Genomic DNA, 18047 nt, shown 5'->3' with positions numbered 1-18047 from the left:
TGGAGGAGCTGCTGCTGGAAGACAAGCTGCTGGGCTGCCAACTGCTGTTGTTGCTGCTAGATACAGATATATAGATACAGATATAGATATAAAGGGGGAGGAGACAAATGCAGCCGAGAGTAAAGCCTGCAGTAAAAACTGTTACACATGGAAGTGTCAGCTCAACCGTCGTCCCCTCTTATCTCCGTTATTAAACAACATTACTTACAGAAATAGACAACACTTAGTCCCCCCCCCCGATTTATTTTTATTTTTGGTAATTAAGTGACAGGGTTATTATAGGAAACAGACGATATGCTCTTAGAGCCCTTCTCTGGCAAAGGGTCAGAAGGAAGCAGACAAAACACGACCGGGGGGGGGGGGATCTCACTTTGTGAAATTTGATAAATTTATCTAGGCTAAAAAGTGTAACTCTTTACAACAGTCTGTGATTCAAAGGCACTCTTGTTTTTCCAGCTGAATAAGTATGATTTGCAGTGGCCCATAAATGAAGTCTCCAGTGATCTATTAGTAAACTGGGATGTAGCCTTCGCTTTACTGGCCTGTTAGCTCTTTGCAGCTCTTTTTTTTTGTGGAGGGGGGAATACATTAAAAACCCAGCATTATATTTGAGGCAAAGAGCCCCCCATTATAAGGAAAAAAGCATAACTTCTAATTTTGTGAGGCATTGCAAGACAAACTGGAGTTCTTTAGGCTCAGGAGGGTAGAAGGATGTAGTCACACTTCAGAGAAAGACAAGCTGCTGTGGAAGACCTTTCCTTTTTTTTTGAGTTTGGGGAAAAGAGAAACTTCTGATGCGCTCACTGGAAAACAGACTGCATAATGGAGCAAGTCATGTGGATTGCCCAGAGCCTCGGGAGAAATAAGGGAGCAATTTCTATTCTGTAGTTGATGGCTGTCTGAAATTCTATTCACAAATCCAAACAGAAACAAAGCCTCGGGAGGTCGGGACCGTTTCCTGTACGTTTGCATAATGGGCAGCTATAAGACAACGTCTACGATACCTGCTGATCAATTTAACTTCTTCAACATGTTTTGTTTGTATTATGTTTATATTTGATGCAGTTTGCTGACAAGTGCAGGCTAGGCCTGAGAAGCTGGCTTGTCAGGTTGATTTATGAGCACATCAAACTGTAACTTTCTACTCACCACTCCAAACATACAGTAGCAGTTCATTAATCAGGGTCTGTGACTTTGAAATCTATGCCCAGAGTTTTCTCCCTCTCTCCTCCCACTCCTGCTCTCCTTTTCTAAATAATGGACTACATTTGCATGATCTGTACCCTCTACCACAAAGACAAGGTAAGACTCCTACATGTGGTCATCGACAAATAATCAGTAATTTTCCTACTGCCCAGTAGGAATGACTGGCGAAATTTAGAGGATGGCAGAAAGTGAAGCTAACTCCCAAGTCCTATGGTCACAAACAGGGGACATCTGCAAAGTTCTGCTTCTACAGCTATCAGGCTTAGGGCCAAACTAGACATTACATTTTCTAAAGAGTCAGGTCTAGGTTTCCTGGACTCAACTCTCTCCTTGCAGCCCCACAGCAGCCCCAAGGGAGAAGAGCGTTTTACCTTCCTCTCTGGGCCTTTTCCTGGCCAGAAATAGCACTGTGGGGAAGGTCTTTCCTTCTTTTTGGCTGCTCCATGTGCACAGAAAAAGGGGGCCCATTTCTGGTCAGGAAAAGACCCAGAGGAAAAGGCAAGAGCCCCCCCTCCCCCGGTGTTGCAGTTCCCAGCTCAGTCAGGCTCTCCTTTATTTATAAATAGATATTGTCAAGACTGGGCAACCCAGATTCAACGGTTTAAAAAATGTAATGTAATGTCTAGTTCAGCACTTAGTGAAAATATAGAAGGATGGCTCTACCACAGCAAAGGACTAATGGTTGTACAATCCCGTTGAATAGTAAGGAATAGTAAGATGGTATTCTTTAGTGTACTTTAAAGGTGAAAAGAAAAAAAAACAAAACATTTATATATCCATCCTTTTCTCATGGTTCAAGGTTCTTACAATAATAGTTAAAAACAGTAAAGTTCAATAGTTTTTTTAAAAAATCAAGTTACTTGTATAAAGAAGTCTTCAACCAGCAAAATAAGTAGTCAGCATATTCAGGTCAAGTTTTTGACTGATGAGGAGTTGTATCTAACACACTTATTCAGTTATTTAATAGTGTGTGTATGTGCATATGGATCATTTCACAAATTGTCTTGGCCATTTCCCTAGGTTGGTTTTGTCTCCATGCAATGCTCGCTGAGGACATTTTTACACTGATAATGTCTTGTACAAACCCAGATCTCCATGGATACAGTTGCCATTTTTGACAGTGATTTCTGCAACTGCAGCTGTGCATTTTGTCAGCCTTTGCTATCAGAGGAATTACCCTCAAGAAGCAGAGGCTGTATCCACAAAGAGTTTGGTTCATATCATCCATTTGCTGCACCAGTACGTCCACAGAGACAAAACTGTGTAAACTAGCTATGAGCTATATCAGCACCAATAGATTCTCATAATGATAATCTTAAATACAAAGGATATAGCACAGGGTTCCCCAACATGGTGCTTACAGGTGCTCGTCAGGACTTTTTAGAAAGAGGGTGGGGCAATTGTAAGGAAGGTCTTATTATTAACTGTTCTCTCTTCACATGAAAGGGTCTTCTACAGCTGCAATAGCAGCTGCAGCCATTGGAGGATCAAGGGCATTTGGGATTTCCTTAGTACATGAGTGAATTTCTCCTTTAGGCTTTCATTCTTTATATTCTTTATATTCTCCCTCCAGTTTGGTGTAGTGGTTAAGTGTGTGGACTCTAATCTGGGAGAACCGGGTTTGATTCCCCACTCCTCCACTTGCAGCTCAACCCCACCTACCTCACAGGGTGTCTGTTGGGTGGAGGGGAAGGGAAAGGCGTTTGTAAGCCACTCTGAGGCTCCGAGTGAAGGGCGGGGTATAAATCCAATCTCCTCCTCTCCTTTTTCTTCTTTCCTCTCCTTTATTTCCCTTATTTGATTCTCTTGCACATTGGAGAGGGAGGTATCATGTTTGGCTCTGCCTCCTTTGGCAACCATTTTGGAGTGGCACACACCACTTCCTCTCAAAATTCCAAAGGTGCCTGCTGGCTCAAAAAGATTGGGGTTCCCTGATCTAGCCCTTCTTCCTCCCCTGCCCAGACCCAAGCAATGATTTATCAATTGACTGTTGAAGACTCTAACCTCTTTCACTTGCTTTCCTGGATGTTGTTGCTGCTGCTGTTGCTGCTGCTGCTGCTGTTGCTGTTGTTGTTGCTGTTGCTGCTGCTGCTGTTGTTGTTGCTGTTGCTGCTGCTGTTGCTGCAAAAGCTGAAGATGTAACTGCTCTTGCTGTTTCTTGTAGAACTCTTGTAGCTGTTGCTGAGTAAACCATTTTGACTTTGATAAATAAGGGTAAAGTTTCAAATACTATACAAATCTCCTGAACTCTTCTAGATTGATAATATCGTAGGGCAGTCATTAGGATTCACCTTAGAACAAAAATGTAGCTTGAAGAAATAGATCTACATACATTTTTTTCCAAGGCAGCTCTGAAATATTTCTATGCAGATTCCAAAATATCCTAAACAAAAGGATATATATTCTAGAAAGCATGAAGCAAGGGCCAACTTACTCCCCAAATTACCACACAAATTCAATACACATCTGAAATAAAATGTAGCTTCAAGTAGATAGTCATCTAACTTAGTAAATATTCAAAAGTTCCAGTAAGGCCAAACAAAATCACCCATTCTTTAGAGAGGCAGAGTGTCGAGAGTTCATTATTCTGTTACCTGTACAGCAGGATGCAGGACTTACAATTTGCATGTTATCAAGATACTAACTATAAGCTATTTAAACTAGGGGTCCACCATGTAGGCCTATGGGTGCCATCATGCCCACCGACACCTTTCCGGGCACCTGATAGGTTTTTTTAAAATGTGAGTGGGGCCAGGTGGGGCTTTTACCCAGCATGCCTTCTGACTCACCATCTGACTGGCTATGCAGTTTAAAAAAACTGGTTTGGCAGCAGCTGTCTAATATCCTTTATGAATCTGGATTAGGTAAAGAGCCACATGCTATGGAAAAATTACTCTTTTCTTTGATTTATGCCTTATATCACAAAAACTGGGATGGACAGAGGCATTGTTACTTTTTAGTAGCTGAGTTTATTAGCTTTCCAACAATGCTTTAAAATTTGAAACTGGCCACTGGGTTCCTGAGTTATAGGTCATATGAGAAGTGGTAAGAAAAACTGGCTTCAGGAATCTTGATGATGTCATAAAAAGCTTAAGCTACCAATCAGAACGGGTTATCCCATCAAAACTTAATACATAGATATATACCCTTCAGAAAAACACAAACAAATTTTGCCGCAATATATCAATGATTGGTTCTTGGTCCACAGACTATGAAGAAGGCTGAGCTATGCTAACAGGTCATAAAGATGCACATTACCTGCTGTAACATAACTGCTTGTTGTTGCTGGAGAAGTGCTTGAAGCTGTTGTGGAGATAAAACTTGCTGCTGGAGAATTTGCTGCATTTGCTGAGGGGTGATCACCTGGGGAGTCATCATGGCCACTGAGACAGGTACCTGAAGAAGCAAAGATGGCCAATATATTGAGACACACATTCTTCATATATCTTGACAGGATATCTTTAAATAACCACGTAATAAAGCTATTTGTTTTATATGAGTTCGATGTATTTTATATCGACACATTCTCCTCTAGTTCTCTATTTTTATTTTTACAACCCAGAGCCAAACAGAAGATCATTCTAAACATACAGTAACTTCAACAGTCATGGTCCTGTTCAGGGCCAATGGGGGGCTATTTGACTTGAGCCTCCAGCTCAAAAGGGGGCTGTATATACCCGCTAACTTTCGGCCTTTGATAAGTTTCACAACTTGTTTTTATATACCTCATGTCTAGCTATTTAATTTTTTATTATACCTCAAAAGCAGGAATTTGCCTGGGAGACTCCAGACCTCTGAGAGGACCTGTTTCTGTTGATCCTCAGATCGTAACATCCCATATTTCTCTGGTCCCAGAACCGGTGTAAAAATGTGGAATGTTGTGATGTCACAAGATGAGGAAAGTTCTACTAGAGATTATGTCGTTGTTAGGAACTAGATGCATAGCCAATGTTTTTGGCAACAGTGTTCAGAATACTGTTTAGTCTAGTCTCTGCTTCTTTTTATTAATTCAATATAATTTGTGGGGTAGACCAAAGGTCTGTTCTTGCTGTTAAAGAAACAGTAAGCACTCTTTCCCCATATGCGCCTCTTTCACTTGGCATGTTCAGATCTTTTTAGTACTCAACTTCTGTTGAGCAATGTGTGCACCAATTTCTAGTTATCTGTCTGACGTGGACCTTCACTATTTTGATACCCACCACAGTGTCTTGGTCAGTGAGTGAGAAAGCACTAGTGTTCTTATACTCATATTTAACACTGTTCGGTAGCACTCTATTAAGACTCCAGAAATGTGGCATACTCATTGTAGACAAACCATATTTTATCAAGCTTAAAAGTTCATATTGTATATCTCTTGTGAATTACTGCTTGATGTCATGAATGCTGGGCAGTATACATATGCATTTTAAAAACGGATAACCATACCACTGGCCTCCCAACAGTTTACAATCCATCCAGTTGTATATGTCATAATACTACAACAAAAATGGATATAAAGCCTAGATTGTTTTGAAAGATATATAAAAAAACAACCATGCTGCAAACAATCTTTTGGACAATATATTGATAAAAACATGTACTTATAATCTTCTGCTCTTGCTACACATCATTTATGAAAATAGAAAGATATCTGAAATAAATTACACTCAGACCACTATTCAAAAGTACCATTTTTTTTTTGTCCTCTGCCTTTAAATTTTTTTCATATGATCTGAGTGAAAAGCAATGGAAAGAACATGTTCATTCAAGGAAACATTTGCATAAACGTAAGCAATATGTATAACATAGTTGCTGTCAAACTCTGCTAATTCTAAATTGTGAAATGGAGCTCTTCTACAAACTTGGAAGGAATACAAGTAGGGTTGTCATACTGCTTAGCTGGTAGGATTTATCCAGAATCCAGTCATACCATTTGGCCTTGTTTGTAGGTATCTGTGTCTTCTGGATGTTAAGACAGGTGGAAATTGTGCTGACAGTCTTCTGCTTACTTTATATATCTTACTTGTTGTAATTTCTGCTTTCTGTATTCTAGCCAATATGGGAAGTCATGGCTCTGACTGACAATTATGGGAACCCCAAGGGAATGCTTTGCTTCTCAGTTGACAGGAGATCTTGCAGCAACAATTGGTAGCTCAGTCTGTTGGCACCAATTCTTACCATTTTGGCTAGCACTGGGCCCAAATGCCTTTGCTAGCTCCAGAATGGTCTGCCAGCTTTTAAAGAACTCTCTAGGCAAGAATGGTGATAGAAAGAGATGTGAGGCTGGGATTAGCCAGTCAGCATGATCTATTCTGAGTCCCCTGCAATGATAGCTGGCTCCTCAATGAAGGAGCTAAACTATGCAGTCTCCTGGGCAGCAGACCCAACCCAGCAGACCAAGGCATTGTGTTGTATCAAGTACTCAGATCCACTGTAAAGGCAAAGTCTGCCTCCATTCCCTTCATACTAAAGAATCTTTCACAGCCAGTTCTTGTGCAAACAAACAATTTAAGCCTCTTTCAGATCTCCCATCCACCCATCCCCTCTACTTCCAATTGGAGGAGTGGCAGGTCTCCGATTCACCTTGATCTCTTTCCTGGGCCAATCAGGAGTACTAATTTTGACCCTCCCAGACATTCTTTCTGCTCTTGGCAAGACCTGTGAAAAGTCAACTTTTATTTTCTGTTGTGCTCAGTCCCTGTAACAGTTTGCTGCACTCTTGCCAACTTGCACAAGCCTCGTCTCTCATTTACCGCCTATCTGCATATCCTGGGTTCGGATACACTGATCTGACTCAGTCTCACTCCCTATTTGAATTTATTCCCTGGAATTGCTGTGAGATCACCATTTGGCCCCCTTCTTGTCAAGGGCCCTTCCCTTGACAAGGGATCTCCCTGCAAGACCCAGATGATGTGTATATTTCAGGAGCAACATAGCCAAGTCATCCTTGACAATTCTCCAACACAGAAAAGGATAGGTCCTTCCCCACTATGCCTCTTTCCCCCTTCTCTGCTTGCCTCTTGCTCTCTTATATCTGTTCTCTGAGCCTTACATACACTGCTTTGGGGAGGTACTACTGGATGGGTGTTTAATGGACTGTGCTTTAAAGCTCTTGTGCTGTATAAACATGTGATGGACTGTGAGAGCTGGAGAGCCTCTGAGTGACAAAGGGATTTGATTGGTTAGTGTCAGTTGAACAAAAAACTTGAGAACTGACTGCTGAAGATAACTCAATTGGGGTTTAGCTTACCGATCCTCCTACTCCTCCTTGCCAACCTTCCCTGTCCTCAGTCAGTGCTAGACTTTCTTCAGTCAGTCCTAAACTCTCCTCAGTCAGGGCTAAACTCCAACTGAGTTCTCTTCAGTAGTCAATTCTCAAGTCTATTTGTTCAACTGACACTAACCAATCAAATCCCTTTTAGCAGCCTGTCACTCAGAGGCTCTCCAGCTCTGTGAGGTATTAACCGCATCACAGCCCGTCACATGTTTACACAGCATTTATGAGCTTTAAAGCACAGTCTGTCACAGGATTCCAAAAATGAGTACTTGAATTGATGGGCTGTGTTGTGTTTTGTGTGGAAATACACTGGAATTTTGCTCTGATTGCTTGCCTGGAATCCTGATTCACCTCAATAAAGTATCTCTAAGGATTTCAAATCACTACAGACTCTACTTTCCCTTCTAAGCCTGCTGTAAAGCTCTGTCACTTTTCATTTTGATCCCAACCTCTTAGGCTCATTCCTTTCTATTGGAGCATGGACCCAAGTCCAGTTAACACTAGATTAGAATTTCAGACATGTTGCCCTGAGCGCACTGGGTAACAGTACCATACACTTTCTAGTGAACTTCTAAAGGATTAGTTCCCTTGCTCGAAAGCCAGTCGAGTCCGACTCTAGGGTTGCGGTGCTCATCTCTGTTTCAAAGCCGAAGAGCCAGCGCTGTCCGAAGACATTTTGGTGGTCATGTGGCCGGCATGACTAAATGCTGAGGCGCACAGAATGCTGTTACCTTCCCACCGAAGTGGTACCTATTTATCTACTTGCAATTTCTTGCTTTCAAACTGCTAGGTTGGCAGGAGCTGGAACTAGAGACGGTAGATCACTTCGTCACGCAGCAACTCGGGTCTTCAACTGCTGAACTACCGACCTTCCACAGCCTGCAGTTCAGTGTCTTAACCACTTGAGCCACCGCAGCTAAACTGAACTAAACTAAAGGATTACCTTAACGCAATAAAAAACCACTCTCTGTTTACAAATATAAATGGACAATGTTTATTTTCTTCTGCAGGATTACCCGAGAAACAGATTTTGAAAAGTGGATAATGTTACCTATTGGATGGAGGACAAGTAATTAGTGCAGTGTTTCACATGCCTTTATCTTGGGAGGCTGCAGAGAAGTAAGAGAATTTGTCTTATCTAAAAATCTAAATAATTCCAATTAATTTTCTTTTTTGGGGGAGGGGACAAGATTCAGTAATCTGAATGCTCACAAAACCTTCACAGGTTCAGACTAACCTTTCTGCACAATGGAACTCTCTTTCTTGTAGGTGATGACCTTCCTTATACCGATATTCATCATACGAATTGACTGAGTATGCCAACAGAAGAAATATTCAGATTCTGAAACTTGGGGTAAGGGCAGAGCACTAGTTTAACCTGCTGAGTGGAGTCTGCTGCAAGGAGATAAGCTCATCTTGGGGTTCAGTTAAGTGGTTGAGGTTATGGACTTAATATACTAATCTTGAAATCTGTATAGAGCTCCTTAATGATTTGTGCAGAGAAACTCTTAGACTTAAGCAGGGGTCATTTTGTAGAAAAAGAGGTGCAGGGGCTCATTAGCATACATATTAGCATAACTCATTAGCATATGCCACGCCCCCGACAACATCGGAAGTGTGTCAGAAGGGGAAGTAAAAAAGGGGGGAAGGCACCTTCAAAAGCCTCCCCTTCCTCAGCCGGCCTGCCAAGGCGGAGTGGGGAGGGGAGAAGTTTAAACCCCTTCTCTCTGGAGAATATATTACGGAAGTGTTTCCCTTGGCCCTGGACTTTTCTGTAGCTAGGCTCTATAATATGGAATCCCCATCAAGACATAGGGTCTCCCCCTCTAAAAGTATATTGAGAGCAGCACAGGCATTTAAAATATAAAAACTAAAGCTAAAATACACACAAAAACCAAAATACAGAACATACATTTCAGGGGTCATCTCTATGATGTCAGCAGCTGCACTGGCATTTCCTCATATTTTTCCAGCAGCAAAAAGTTTTCAGTTTCCAGTTAAGTTGTGCTGTCACATGCTCTCTTGTCTCTTACAACCACCCGCCAGCAGAGCAGCATGCTCAGGTGATCAAGGTTAAATACCTAAAACTACCAGTGACCTCCTTCCATCATAGAAGAAAGTTCTGTGGGTCTCAGAGGCAGGATCCCTCCACTTCCAGAAAGAACTTTTGTTCATCTGCCTACCACAATTACCTGACTTCTCTGGACGCAGGAAGTGACAAGTTGGATCCAACTTGCATCATCCAAATGTCCTTTCTTTCTTTAGCACTACTGTTTCTATTCAAATGCAGATTTAATCGTAACACCCCAATCACGATTTAAGTGGATGCAAGTCTAGCCAGTATCACTAAACACTCAATTGCCCTTTAGTTTGGAGACCAGATTTCACTGAGTTTAAAGGATTCTGATCCCCAAGGAAAAAAACGCCTACAGGCAGCTGGAGAATGCTTGGTTTTTCCTTCTCTGCTGTTCGATGCTTTCAAATCCTAAACGTCTCTCAGTAGTTTAGCACCTTTCTTCATGAAGCCTGCCTGTCCTAATACAATCCTTGTTGCTATCAAAGATACTCTCTTCTTCGCTCACCAGGAAGCACAGGCTTCTCAGTTCCTTCAGTTTATGCAAAAGGAGACAAGAACCATTCAATGCTATATCACGAAAGAGGCAGTCATGCCTGGGTTCCCTGCCTGATGTTCTCTAGGTGTCCCGCATCGGGCAGGGGACCCAGGCATTTAAATCCCCCCCTTCCCCCGAGTCTCTCCGCAGAAGCAGAGAGGCTCAGGGAAAGCGGGGGTCATGTCTGCCAGCCTCTTCTCCTCATCTCCAGCTAGCCCGCTGTGGCGGGCTGGTTGGAGAAGAGGAGGAGAGCATAGGGAGGCAGTCATGCCTGGGTTCCCTGCCTGATGTTCTCGAGGCGCCCCGCAGCTGTGGGGCACCTTGAGAACATCGGGAAGGGAACCCAGGCGTTTAAATCCCCCTCCCCCTAGTCTCTCCGCAGAAGCGGAGAGGCTCAGGGGAAAGGGGGGGCATGTCTGCCCGCCTCCCCTCCTTGTCTTCAGCTAGTCTGCCGTGGCGGGCCAGCTGGAGAAGGGGAGGGGAGCGCAGGGAGGCAGTCATGCCTGGGTACCCTGCCCGATGTTCTCTAGGTGCCCCATGGCTGTAGGGCACCTAGAGAACATCGGGCAGGGAACCCAGGCATTTAAATCCCCCTTCCCCCCAAAGAAAAGCGGAAAGGTGGGGGGGCTCTGCAAGTCTTCCTTGGCCCATCCGCCTGTGCAGGTGGGCCAGCAATGGCGGGGGGCACCCCGGGCTCATCTCTACCAGAGCGCTGCTCTGGTGCACTCCGGCAGGAAACGACCCCTGAACTTAAGACTATTGCGTGTTGTTGCCAGATATTCAAGAAGGTTAAGGTTGCAGCAGTACACACACTGGTTTGGAAGTTAGTTTTACTTAAATGAATAGGGTTTAGTTCTTTGGAAGTTTGGATTAAAGGCTGCATTCATTGTGTTCACACATTATTGGTTTAATGGAAAAACCACTGATATGAGGAGGAGTAAGACATGCACAAAAGACTGGCTCAAATCCTCTGTCAGCTGATTATTACTTCCCATTTGTACAACTTCTGTGTGTACGTGTGAGTTTAGTATTAGACTCTTAAGAGTTAAAGACCTTGGGGGGGAAACAAAAACTTCCTCCATGGAATCTTATACCTGCACATTAATTGATCAGATCAGCCATGTACTGCTGGAGCAACAAAATCAGAGAAGTAATTGTTCCCTTCTCCTTTGTCTGACTTTCTGAAACATGGAAGTGAAAAATCTTACAACATATGTGAGGGATGGGGACGACATGTAACAATGATCAGCTTAATTTTTTTAATCTATGGTGCTTTTTACCACTTTACTGTATAATGAAAACGTTTGTAAACTCCCAGGTATCCAGTCAGTTCTGAGAAGTGCAATTCCCATAATGTCAGAGACTGTGTCAGGCATTATGGAAACTGTTGTCCCCTGAATTCACTGAGCGGCATGGACTTTATGCTTTCAAATTTACTCTGCACAGACAGAGAAGCACGATCGAAGGATGAGGAAAATGTTGCATTCTCCAAGCTGCTTGCTGAGAACACAAAATCACTACCTCAAAGCAAGGACTTGGGGATAGGATGGAAGACAAAATGGGAGTAAAGGAATTCTGGGGAAGAGAGCACCTACATAGCATCATAGTGCTCTTGATAAGGGATCAGGTGTATCACAGTGATTGGAGTACTCATGATGGGGCTTTTAACCTCCAATCAATGTGTGATTTATCAGAGAAGAACTCTGAAATAAAGCCGAAGGAGTTCTGTGGGAGCTCAAACCCTCTCAAATAATAGCTATTGCAGACAAACTAAAGGGATGACTTTTATCAAAACATGGGAAGATGGAGATCAAGAACATAAGAACATATGAGAAGCCAATGTTGGATCAGGCCAATGGTCCATCTAGTCCAACAATCTGTCACACAGCGGCCAAAAATACCAGGTGCCATCAGGAGGTCCAACAGTAGGGCCAGGACACTAGAAGCCCTCCCACTGTTGTCCACCCTAAGCACCAAGAATACAGAGCATCACTTGCCCCAGACTGAGAGTTCCTATCTATACCTTGTGACTATAGCCACTGATGGACATCTGCTCCATATGCTTATCTAATTCCCTCTTGAAGCTGTCCGTGCTTGTAGCCGCTGCCACCTCCTGTGGCAGTGATTTCCATGTGTTAATCACTCTTTGGGTGAACAAGTACTTCCTTTTATCTGTTCTAACCCAACTGCTCAGCAATTTCATTGAGTGCCCACGAGTTCTTGTATTGTAAGAAAGGGAGAAAAGTACTTCTTTCTCAACCTGCTCTATCCCATGCATAATCTTATAAATCTCAATCATGTCACCCGTCAGCCATCATTTCTCCAAACTAAAGAGCCCCAAGCACTTTAACCTTTCTTCATAGGGAAAGTGTTCCAACCCTCTTATCATTCTAGTTGCCCTTTTCTGAACTTTTTTCCAATTCTATAATATCCTTTTTACGGTGTGGTGACCAGAACTGTACACAGTACTCCAAATGAGGTTGCACCATCAATTTATACAGGGGCATTATGATACTGGCTGATTTGTTTTCAATTCCCTTCCTAATAATTCCCAGCATAGCGTTGGCCTTTTTTATTGCAGTGTGTAGACATTTTCATTGAGTTATCTACTACGACTCCAAGATCTCTCTCTTGGTCAGTCTCTACCAGTTCAGACCCCATCAATGTATATTTATATTTAGGATTTTGGGCTCCAATGTGCATCACTTTGCACTTGGCCACACTGAACCTCATTTGTCATGTTGACGCCCACTTGCCCATCTTTGACAGATCCCTTTGGAGTGCCTCACAATCCTCCCTGGTTCTCACCATCCTGAACAACTTCATCTCATCTCCAAATTTAGCCACCTCACTGCTTACTCCCAACTCCAAATCATTAATGAACAAGTTAAAAAACATCGGACTGAGTACTGATCCCTGCGGTACCCCACTGCTTACCACCCTCCACTGAGAAAACTGCCCATTTATACTCATTCTCTGTTTCCTATTAATAAACCAGTTTTTGTTCTACTAGAGGAGTTGTCCTTTTATCCCGTGACTATTGAGCTTACTTAGGAGCCTTTGATAACGAACTTTATCAAAAGTTTTCTGGAAATCAAGGTAAACAGCGTCTACTGGGTCCCTCTTGTACACATGTTGGTTTAGTCCCTCAAAATCACTAACAGGTTAGTGAGACAAGATCTTCCCTTACAGAACCCATGCTGAATCTGCCTCAATAGTTTTTGTTCATCAATGTGCCTATTAATTCTTTCCTTAATAATAGTTTCCACCAACTTACCCGATATTGACGTCAAACTGACTGGCCTGTAATTTACTGGATCTCCTCTGAAACTCTTTTTAAAAATGGGAGTGACATTAGGTGCCTTCCAGTCCTCAGCGGTTCAGGAGTGGGCAAGCACTTCTCATCTTCCTCAGTGACGACATAGGCAAAAAATGCATTCAGCTTCTCAGCTATCTCCATATCATCCTTCAGTACTCCTTCTACCCCTTGGTCATCTAAGGGCCCCACTGCCTCCCTGGCTGGTTTCTTGCTTCTAATGTATTTGAAGAAAGTTTTATTGTTGGTCTTTATGTTTTTTGCTATATGCTCCTCATATTCCCTTTTTGCCTGCCTCATCACAGACTTGTGCATTTTATTTGCCACAGCCCATGTTCCCTTTTATCAACCTCACTGAGACTAGCTTTCCAATGCTTAAAGGAACCCTTCTTATGTTTTACAGTTTTCATTGCTTTGTTAACCATGCATCCTTTTTTCTATGCCTATTTGTGCCTTTCCTAATCTGCGGTATATATTTTTTCTGAATTTCTAGGATTGTAGCTTTAAATAGTCTCCAAGCTTCCCCAATGGTTTTGACCTTTTCTACTTTTCCTTTCAGTTTCTTCCTCACATGTGCCCTCATATCAGATAAGTTTTAAAGTTAAAAGTGGTGGTGTCAGTCTTTTTGGGCAACTCCCTATTTATACAAATGTTAAACTCAATAACATTATGGTCACAGTTCCCAAGCGGTGCAATCACTTTTACATCTCTTTACCAGGTCTTGGGCATTACTTAGGACCAAATCCAGGATTACCTCTCCCTTGATAGATTATGTGACCATCTGTTCCATAGCACAGTCATTTAGAGTGTCTAGAAACTCAATCTCTTTTTCATGACTTGAATACATATTGACCCAATAATGTGTAGGTAGTTAAAATCACCTATTACGACAGTTATTTTGTCTAGCCGCTATCTTTAATTCATTCATCATTTTATAATTCTCCTCTATCTTTTGATCTGGTGAGTGATAACAAACTCCCAGTGTTAAGCTTCCTTTTGGGCCCACTTTTTCAACCCATAGCATTTCCGCAAGCAAGTCCAATTCACTTACCCTCGCAATCTTACTGGATTGTATACCCTCTCTGACATTCAGAGCCGCCCCATCTCCAACCCTTCCCCCCCCCCCATCCTGGGAATTTATATAAAGACTGCAAACCTTTTTTCAATTGAGGTGTTTGGCACCTAGTCAGGTATAGTTACTCCCTGTTGAGATTTTTTTTTTAGTACCTGATGTTCTCATGGTTTTTCCTTTTTTTTTTGCCCCAGAGGTGATTTTTATTGCATTTTCTATAAACTACAAACTACAACAAAAAAATAGGAACATCTACATCTATGGAGAAAGGAAAGAAAACCACTAATAACTAAAACCCCAAGTATAGGAGATCATTACATCAACTTATAAAAGTGTTAGTCTAAAATGCTTACATTACATTGAACATAGTCGATTGAGCTAAATTATTTATCTTTTAAACCATTTTTAACTGTTTAAAGAAAACACCAAGAACATCATTTATATCACATGCTTTAAGGCAACATTCAGAGACCTTCAGCCTTCACTTTGCTTTATCTTTTCTAATCCTCAATTGGTATTCTCGTTTAGGGGCAGCCGCCCCTTTTTCTGAAGCAGAATCCTCGCCGGAAGACACAGAGTCCAGTTCACCACTAGATTTGCTCTCATCTTCTTCTTTAGCATCCTCAGCTGGTTCTCTGAGTTGCAATCTCAGGAATTCATGTGCTTTGGAAACAGAGTCTATTTTTTTTCTTTTTTATCCTGCAGTTTGAAAATGACGTCTTCAGGGGATAACCATCTGTAGGAAATACTGTTTGTAAAAAAAGGATTAAGTCTTTGTACTTCTTCCTCTTCTTCCTTATTTCAAATCCTGATGGTATTGCCTCCAATTTTCAAGGGTGTTCCTGTAGTTGCTTTCAGGATAGAGTCCCTCACGTGTCGCTTCGAGAATCTAACTACTATCTCACCAGGCAGATTATTTTTCTTGATATAGATGGAATAGGCCCTTCAGACCACATCCATTTCGCTTATAAGGTATTCTGCTTTTAAATCTGTAACTGGAACTAATGCATCGCTCAAAAGTTGTTTTAGATTCTCATCTTTTACTTCAGGAACCCCTTGGAACTGAACAGGTTAGCTTTCTCCATTTGCAGTTGTAAAAGTTGAAATTCATCTGAAGCTTGCTTCCTTTCCAGAATTAGCACCTTTTTCTTGACTTTTTTAGAGTTGGCATCTATTTCCTTTACTTTCTCGGCTGTTTGTTCTATCTTTTTTGTAGTTTCGGACAATTGGAGCTGCTGAGTTGCAAAGTTCTGATTTAGAGTTGTCAGCTGCTGATTGATGTTAGTCATCTGGTCCAGTAGAGGGTGCAAAGAGTCCGCCAAATTTTAGAGAACTCAGTGGTCTCTTTCGGTCGTGGGCTCACGCTCCCCAGTGCTTTCACTTTTGGCTGTTTATCTCTCTCCACTTTTTTCCACGCCATTTTAATGGATTGTTTACTTTTGTCAAAACTTGCTAAAGTCTCTGAAAATCGTCCAACGCCTATCCACACTCTGGCAAGGTTCTTAAAACAGATTTCAATGCTTTTAATTCTGCCCCCCCCTGCTAAATCGCTCAGAATGTGTTTTAAATGCTCCATCTCCGACGCTTGTCCCAGTCAGCGGCTCTAGTTCCATTTGGACGCATAGCGGCAGGACTGTTAGGGCGGAAGAGCTCAATTCCCCAGCACCGTGCTGGAGAAGAGGCCACCCTCCAAAAGCCCCATGGCTAGGAGCCTTTTACAAAGGCTCCGGGGGGGGGTAACGAACAATCATCCCCCCTCCTAACCGCTAGCGCACAGACTGCACCCCCGGGAGATCCGGGAGGTGCGTCTGCCAGCGTGTCGCCATAAACCGTAAGTCATTCTCATGGTTTTTCCCTGTCCCAGGTGTTGAAAGCTGGAGCAACCTCCAAACAGTTCTTATTTGTGGCCACTATCATTTTATGGGCCCACAGAGTATGAGCCCTCCAGTGATTGAACATAGCTATACATCTGCTACCTTTCCAGTATTTAATGATGTGGAACATGAGAAATGTGTCCCCATTTGCTGGCTCACCTGTATTAAGTGTTTTTTAGCTGGTTTTCACCCTCAGCTCTTACTTATTCACCTCAGTGAGAATGAAGTCATATGTACCACAGGACTTTTATTGAGCTTCCAAATCTACAGGTAAAGTTAAAGGTAAAGGTTCCCTTGCTCGAAAGCCAGTTGAATCCGACTTTAGGGTTGCGGTGCTCATCTCCGTTTCAAAGCCGAAGAGCCAGCGCTGTTCGAAGACATTTCCATGGTCATATGGCCGGCATGACTAAACACCAAGGCACACGGAATGCTGTTACCTTCCCACTGAAGTGGTACCTATTTATCTACTTGCAATTTCTTGCTTTCAAACTGCTAGGTTGGCATGAGCTGGAACTAGAGATGGGAGCTCACTCTGTCATGCGGTACACTCAGGTCTTGAACTGCTGAACTACCGACCTTCCACAGCCTGCAGTTCAGCGTCTTAACCACTTAAGCCACCGTAGCTCCTGATATCTACAGGTACATAGAAATGATTATATGCATATCTCCAGGTTTGCTTATTTTATGGTTGGATATGTTGGAGGATTTGTGTGTGAGGGTGATGGTTTAGTTTCAAACCAAATGCATAGATAAAGCAAGGGAGGAGGTAAATAGGAACATATGCAAGTATTTGACGAACAGTGTGGGGTGCTGTTATTCTCCATGAAGGCATTTGCTGTAACTTTATGCAGATAACAACAGTGTTACCTCTAAGTTGAGTTAGTGTGAGCTAGCTCACAGTTTTTTAGCCTCTGGCTCACACATTTTTCTCTTAGCTCAGGAAAGATGGCTCCAGAGCAAACTAATTTATGCAGTAGCCAAATCACTCACTCACAACTTTAGTGCCAGTAGCTCACAAAGTAGAATTTTTGCTCACAAAACTCCACAGCTTAGAGGGAGCATTGGATGACAGTGTGTATTTATCTCAGGTGGGATGTGACATGTTCTTAGGTGATATGCAGTAATTCAGCCTGTGCTGTGCCTTTGGCTGGGATGGTATTGTCCAGTGCTTGAAGCTTCTGTAGGATGCTGGAACAGAGAATGAGGATTTAAGTTAGTTAGGTTTTGTTGCTGCAGATCAGCTGCTAGATTAATCCAACATTTCATCCTGGGGTATGTGGACAATTGCCCAGATGCAGTGAGGTGTGTCCACAAAAGCAGCAATTAACTGCTGGGGTTTTGTTATAGGAGGTAAGGGGAAGTCTCTGCTGTATATCTATGAGGATCTCCTCCATGAACAAATGGAAGGGAATTAATTAAATATGTTTCATTGTGTTACTTATGAGTAATTCCATAGCATTTGACATGATGTCTCATCCAGGGCTTCTTAGCAGTCATGGGATAAGAGAACATGCCCTTTCACGGATTCCTAAGAGGTTAAGAAAAAGGTAGCAAGGAGCAAGAATAAATGGATAGTTCATGCAGTGGAGAGAGGTGAAAAGTGGGATCCTACAGGATTCTCTTTTGGTACCTGTGTTTTTTAATTTAATCATAAATGACATTGAGCAAAGGTTGCTCAGTGAGGTAGCAAAGTTTGTGCATAATATTAAAT

The 18047-nt window shown here is 42.4% G+C and overlaps 1 protein-coding gene across 1 annotated transcript in view; it reads right to left on the bottom strand.

Annotated features, from left to right (window-relative positions):
* Positions 1-18047, bottom strand: part of FOXP2 (forkhead box P2) — a 523287-nt gene that overhangs the window by 70044 nt on the left and 435196 nt on the right. Inside the window, exons 5-6 of the mRNA XM_015411071.1 lie at positions 4465-4602; positions 3211-3387 (exon numbers count right to left, since the gene is read on the bottom strand). Of these exons, the coding sequence (XP_015266557.1) occupies positions 3211-3387; positions 4465-4602 (315 nt within the window). The remainder of the gene's footprint in view (positions 1-3210; positions 3388-4464; positions 4603-18047) is intronic.

The sequence above is a fragment of the Gekko japonicus genome, unplaced genomic scaffold (assembly GCF_001447785.1).
Source record: "Gekko japonicus isolate JY-2015 unplaced genomic scaffold, Gekko_japonicus_V1.1 scaffold658, whole genome shotgun sequence".
NCBI lineage: Eukaryota > Metazoa > Chordata > Lepidosauria > Squamata > Gekkonidae > Gekko > Gekko japonicus.
Note: the sequence above shows the minus strand (reverse complement) of the source record. Positions and strands in the feature narration are given on the sequence as shown.